Consider the following 6,496-nt stretch of genomic DNA (forward strand, 5'->3'; position numbering starts at 1 on the left):
CTCGGGATTTTCCAGCGCGGTCCTGCACGTCTTTTCTTGTGGAAGTAGGAAAGTGTTGGTGTGTAGAAGATGTAAATGAGTGAGTTTATGGTTCTTGAAAGAAAAAAAAAAAGTGGGCAAGTTGGTCGAGGCGGGGAGGGAGAAGTGTGAATGTGCTGTGGTAGAAGCGTGAATGCGCTTGGAATGCGTGAATCTTACTGCTCCGGGAGGCAAAGGTTGTAGCTGCATAGTTGATATTAAGACTGAAAGCTTGGGAAATAACTGCTCCTCTTTTGAGTGATTTATTTGCTGAAGCAGCTTCGGTGTGCTGTAAAATGCTCCCTGTATCGTAGGTATCTTCAGCCCCCAGGAACCTGGATTCAGTGTGCTTTAGAATCAAGAGAGCTTCTCGCTTTGTGTCTTAAAAAAATCAAAGCTTCGCTGAGCAAGGTGAGTAGCTAATTCTGCTGGGATTTCATAGCATGTCTGTTTGAAGTCCAGCTAACTGATACAGGGTACGGTCCTTCTGGAGCAGCCATTTGTGCTTGTGTAGAGCTTATCAGCTGATTTATATAAAACACAGAGAATAGCAATCTGATCTCCAATAAATCTATACTGGAATTTTGGAGGATTCAGTAAGGACAGGCTCTAACAAAAAATTTCCGAGCACACTGAGGAGGCTATTGCAGTGCAATTCTGTGACTTCAAAGCATACAGTGTACTGCACAATAGTTACTGTGTAGGTGGGACTTGAGCATAATTAACTGAAGGAAACAAACATGTTTTTAATGCACCTTAGTTTTACAGTTTTCTTTTTCCACATTTTTAAATACAATACTTGTTCTCCCTGGTTTATGACGGTGTGAAAGAGGGTTGCAGAGGTCTATATATAAAGATTAAATTGAAAGTCACATGTTTACGTTGAATAAAATATCTCTTAGGTTCAGAATCTTACCAGAGGAAAAAAATCTGAGACAGTGTTTTAGGCAAAAAAATTGGATTTGTTACCGCAGTCATCAAGGTTTGAATTAGATTGCCTTATCGAGCTTCTTGCTATTGGGTTAGTACTTCAATACACAAAATATCTTTTGCTGCAGGAAATTTGCGTGTTCTTAGGTTTAGAGATTAAATTAGCTTTTAAGTCCTGAGGAGACCATTGTACTATCCAAATTCATCATTAGATGGCATCCGGAGATGCTGCGGAGTAGTGCATTCAGTGACTGTGGTGTGACGGTCTGAGGTTGCGTCGCCATTATTTTAGGAAGATCAGACTCTGTGTTCGAACTAAGCATTACTACTTGGGTTTGGTATACCGATGCATACGTTTTTAATTAAGGTTATTCACTTCCTCACTTGGTTGAGGAACTATGAACTATACCATAAGCTTGCGTTTTGTGGTAGTTAGAGCTGCATGGTTGTAACACAGGTACTAGCACAACTGCTGGAAGTAGCTGAGTTCTTGTTCTTTCCCCCGGCAGGTCCGGCTGATTGATGCAGGCTTTATTTGGACCGAACCACATTCTAAGAGGCTGAAGCTGAAACTGACCGTTCAGAAAGAGGTAACCAGAGCATAGTATTCTGCATGTGGCTTTTAAAAAGCTTTTATGACAAACAGTATGATTTTATTTTATTTTTAGTTGTTATTATTATTACATTTTAGATAAGTGATTCTCTTTGGTAAAATCCAGCATGGCTTATCTTGAAAGAATACTGATTTCATCCTGCCTAAATTTTGTCATTAAAGTGCCATTCATCACAGTTTGAGGAAGGTTATTAGCTGTTCTAGTAAAGTTGGGGAAATACTACTAATATTTGTGACCCAAATATAGCTGTCTGTCCCATGGTTTTAGTATAGTGTGTAAATTATTTTGGAATGCTGTGGTAAACCAGTGTTCTGTCTTAACAGGACTAACGAGGAAACCTTTTAAACTTTTGTTTTGCAGGTGATAAATGGAGCAGTTCTGCAGCAAGTATTTGTGGTGGAATATATAGTTCAGTCTCAAATGTGTGAAGACTGTCATAGGATTGAAGCTAAGGATTTCTGGAAAGCTGTAGTGCAAGTCAGACAAAAGGTAGAGGCAAACTGAGTTTTCATTTGTTCATGGCAGAACAATCAGGTGGACAAGTCTTTGGATAAATTTTTTATTTTCTCACACTTACTCATTGCCACAGTAATATATTTTGTGTTCACGTTGGGTTTTTTTCTTACTGATCTTAAAAACTTTCCCTCTGCTGTCCAGTATTACTAGAGCATTCTTTTTAGGTGATGGCTGGCAAGAGGATCTTGTGTCAATTACTAAGTATCCTTCTGTATTTTAGGGCAGTGGTAGAAACAGTTGTATAGATTGTTTACAGGTATTTAAATCCTCTTCAAAGAAATGGTATCTTTAGCAACCAATGAGAAGCAGCACCTTTAAATAATTTGGTATAAATAGAGCACATCTCTGAAATCTTTGTGGTTATATGGAATAGACTTTGGACTGTTCCTTCTCTAGATGATCTCTTAGTATAAGTGTTTATTCTTCAGAGATACTGCATTTGCACTAGACAGTTCTTAAATAACCTTGATGGTTTTATCTTTGTTGGGTTTTAGACTCCGCACAAGAAAACTTTCTACTATTTGGAGCAGCTAATTTTAAAACACAGGCTTCACCAAAATACACTGCGCATCAAAGAAATACATGGTAAGTGAGGTGACTTGTTAGTCTTGAGGTAGAATAGACTGACCTGTTTTATATTAGAAGAGTGCTAGTAGCTATGTATAGATAAGCAGCAGATTACTCGGCCTTTGTATTGTATTTGAAAAAAAAACACATGGTACTTGAAATAGCTGTGTTCATCAAGCTTTCTTTTCTTTAAGATGGCCTGGATTTTTATTATTCTTCAAAGCAACAGGCCCAGAAGATGGTCGACTTTCTTCAGTGTACTGTTCCATCTAGGTATATAATTTACGTTTATTGCCTTGAACACCCAAAAACTTTCAGGAAGTGTCTTTTATCCTTCACTTTTAAAGAATTGTGTAAGTGAAAGCGTAAGGAATGTGTATTCTGGTTAAGACAGACAAAATCCCTTCTATAGAAGTCCCATGTTTTCTACTTCACCATTGTAAAACTAACCCTCATACATTTTTCTATTTCCTTAATTTTTGGATTTGTAGTACGCAGCTATATGCTTTCATTGCTGATTATCTCCTTTTTCAAGTAATGTCCTTTTTGCTGCCTGAAGGCTCTATTTTTATGTTTTGTAGGTCAAAATCATCCCAACGTTTGATCTCACACGATATTCATAGTAACGCCTACAATTACAAAAGCACTTTCTCTGTGGAAATTGTTCCAATATGCAAGGTAGTTATTTCATCTTCAGGGCATTGTATGAAGTGGGTAGAGTTTGGTTTTGGTGATGGAGGCCTGATTTCTTGTATATTTTGGGGGGATGGGGGCATCTACTTGCCACCAGTCATGGAAAGTACAGATAGCAGCTGTCTTGAGGAAGTTATTGGGTGATATTGGGTAGAGAACTGAAAATAAGTTCAGAAATCTATTTCAGATTTCTCTAAAGACTTGATTAAAAATTAAGGAAATATGAGTGTAAATTATTTTCTGTTTGTATGCAGGACAATGTCGTATGTCTGTCACCAAAACTGGCGCAGAGTCTTGGTAACATGAGCCAGATCTGTGTGTGCATTAGAGTAACAAGTACCATCCACCTGATCGATCCTAGCACTCTGCAGAGTAAGTTAGGGGTTCTTTTCTGCACTACAGCAGCATATGATTTTTCTGCTGGCACAATTTTTTGTTTGTTTTGTTTTTATGAAATTTGTATTTCTAGAACTTACTGTTGTACATTTATCGGTACAATCACTGACGTAGAAATTTAATAGCAAACTAAGATGTAGTTCTCTAAGCTTGATTTCTGTAGTATCTTATGCAAAATGTGCAGGCTCACTGTTAAGTCCATGGGTGTTCTAGGTGTCTGCTAAGCACTTATATTTGTCAAGTATATTGGTCTGTTAGATGGCATCTAGTTTTTCTCTGGATTGTGATTCTAGCCACTTTGGTACCAGAAGCACTGTGCTTTGACTGGTGTTAGCTGGTAGGCTCTACCAGCAAAATACCTCTAATAAGGATACATCTGGGAGAATTATTCTTGTGAATAAAAAGGGCTGTGCTCACTAATAGAGACGTGATAGGTGATTTGGCTGTCACAGATCAACTGCTTTTATCACACACATTTGCAATATGGATCATGTCCTAAATACTTGTGTTGCGATAGCAAACTTGAACAAAATGCATTTGGCAGTTGCCTTAATTTTGGCAAACGCTTCCTTTTCCTTTAATTTCTTTGCAAGAAATTCTCTACTTGTGATTGCCCATGCTGGTGATTTTTTTTTCCAGTTGCTGAAATTGATGGAAATACCTACTGGCGCCACCCTTTCAATAGCTTGTTCCACCCAAAACAACTAGAGGAATTTATCATTATGGATATCAATAGGGTTCAAGGAAAGAAAAAAGTTGCAGGTGCAGGGGCAAGATCAAACAAGGTAAGAGCTCCTCTCTATTTGGTTGAATGTTTTGGGCTTTCCCCTCCCTCCTCTAACTCAGCTGAACTTCTGTTTTGGGTCATTCTACCTTGCGAAGTCAGATGTATGCTTTTCTGTGTCTTGCCACTGGCAAAAACTCTTCTCTGGAAGACGTGGACAGTGTTTTGGTTTGGAAATTGCGTAGGCATTAGGTGAATTCCACTTTCAGAAATTATTTTCTGTTGAAGAGTTTAAACTCTACTTGTTACTAAGGTGGTTGAAATTATTTTATATTAGCTTTGCAACTCTCCAATTATTACATTGTTTTTGTTGAGGTATAAAAGCATTTCTTTTTAATCAGAATTAATGAATCGGTATGAAACATTTTCTTCTCAGCCAAAGCTATATGTGGTTGAAAGTTACAAGGTTAAAAAAAACCAACACCAAAACACATCTCTAGTTACAGAAACAGCCTTTGTGGAATTCTTGTGAAAAGTGGTTGGCACGTCCATTTCCTTACTTTTGTAAAGATGGGATATGAGGAGTAGCAAGCAATACATTGGATGCTTAGTGTAGCAATACAAGTTTAATTACAAAAGTCATTTAAAACTCTAGTATAGCAGCGCTGAATGTTCTAATAGCACAGCAAGTTAAACTGCATTTGATTACAAGAGTGTTTTATTTTTCATTCCTCAAGCATACACTGGCTGAAGCCTGGGTACAGAAAACCTCGGAGTTGAACACAGATCATCAGTATTTCTGCTCTACTCACTTGGGGCACATTCTGAATCCTGGTGACCTTGTCTTGGGGTCTGTTCTCTTTCTTGTTTTTTATTAAATGATGATTTATTGACTGAATTCTCTGGATTCTTTACAGGCTTATGTATCATCGAGAAAGTTTTGAACTGTGCTGATTTCTAAGTGAAATCAGCAAAAGGGATAGTGTCTTTCACCTTGTTCATGAAGACACGATCCTAATACAGGAAATCTTTTTTCAAGCAGAAGTCCCCTTGTGAAAAGGGCAGTTAGTACTAAGAGAGCTGAAGTATCGACTTTAAAGTGCAGACTGGAATAACAATTTAGGCATAAATAGATGGGAGGGATGTTTTAAAATACCAGGCAAGATCTTTTTGTTTGATAGTGAGTATCATATGCAGTAATGACAAATGTGAAATTTTTGTAAGATTAGGCAAATGAGGTGATTCTTAAGCATGAATGTTATTGGAGCGGTTGTAAGCCCAACAGAAGCTCAGCAGCTATTGCTGTTTGGTTTCAGGAGGCTGGGGAGTGCTACTGAAAAGAATTTGGCAACAGCAGCTTCTTAGTCTTATTCGTAGTTAGGACAGCTGTGTATTTTTTATTTGCTCTGTAGTTCATTTGGAAACATCTTTCTCAGGAGCTGTAACATACTGTGCTGCTCTTTAATACAAACATATGATGCATTGACTTGGATAGAAGGGTAGGATAAAGTACCTATTTTAATTTTAGATTCGACTTGGCTAACTGCAACTTAAATGACGAGTTTGCCAATAAGATGAACCCACACAATATTCCTGACGTGGTAAGACCATTTTCTTTCTCTATACAGAGTTCTCTCTGTTACCCAGGGGTATTAATGAATATGATTTTATAATGAATACTCACTAGTTCTGTAATGCCAAAGGAAAAGAGGTTGTTAGTATTGAAATTTGAATAGCATCTAATTTTGAGAATTAATTTTCTCGCTTCTTAAATTTTTGAGTGGTGGTTAAATAACATGCTAACTTTAACTTACCTTACTCTTTGTTGGTTTTGTTAAAATTACCATGCACTGTGTGGTGAAAACTGTGTCCAGTGTGTGTATGCCTCTTCAGGACATAATCCAGAGTGTGAGTTGACAGATGCTATATAAATTCTATATAAAGCTTAGAACTGACAGACTGGCTATACCATTTGTTCAGCTGATTTTACAGTTGCCCAAGTTTAGACTTGGGTGTTGTTTTGGATTTTGAAAGAGTG

At 37.5% G+C, this 6,496-nt stretch overlaps 1 protein-coding gene across 1 annotated transcript in view; it reads left to right on the plus strand.

Annotated features, from left to right (window-relative positions):
* Positions 1 to 332: 332 nt before the first annotated feature.
* The window catches only part of NMD3 (NMD3 ribosome export adaptor), a gene marked incomplete at its 5' end in the record, with an annotated part of 7,862 nt that continues 1,698 nt past the window's right edge, over positions 333 to 6,496 (plus strand). The window contains 10 exons of the mRNA XM_010284656.1: positions 333 to 429; positions 1,458 to 1,538; positions 1,923 to 2,051; positions 2,573 to 2,663; positions 2,840 to 2,918; positions 3,227 to 3,323; positions 3,593 to 3,710; positions 4,374 to 4,519; positions 5,196 to 5,308; positions 5,987 to 6,059. Coding sequence (XP_010282958.1) covers positions 333 to 429; positions 1,458 to 1,538; positions 1,923 to 2,051; positions 2,573 to 2,663; positions 2,840 to 2,918; positions 3,227 to 3,323; positions 3,593 to 3,710; positions 4,374 to 4,519; positions 5,196 to 5,308; positions 5,987 to 6,059 — 1,024 coding nt within the window. The remainder of the gene's footprint in view (positions 430 to 1,457; positions 1,539 to 1,922; positions 2,052 to 2,572; positions 2,664 to 2,839; positions 2,919 to 3,226; positions 3,324 to 3,592; positions 3,711 to 4,373; positions 4,520 to 5,195; positions 5,309 to 5,986; positions 6,060 to 6,496) is intronic.

Source organism: Phaethon lepturus, unplaced genomic scaffold, assembly GCF_000687285.1.
Source record: "Phaethon lepturus isolate BGI_N335 unplaced genomic scaffold, ASM68728v1 scaffold28973, whole genome shotgun sequence".
Taxonomy (NCBI): domain Eukaryota; kingdom Metazoa; phylum Chordata; class Aves; order Phaethontiformes; family Phaethontidae; genus Phaethon; species Phaethon lepturus.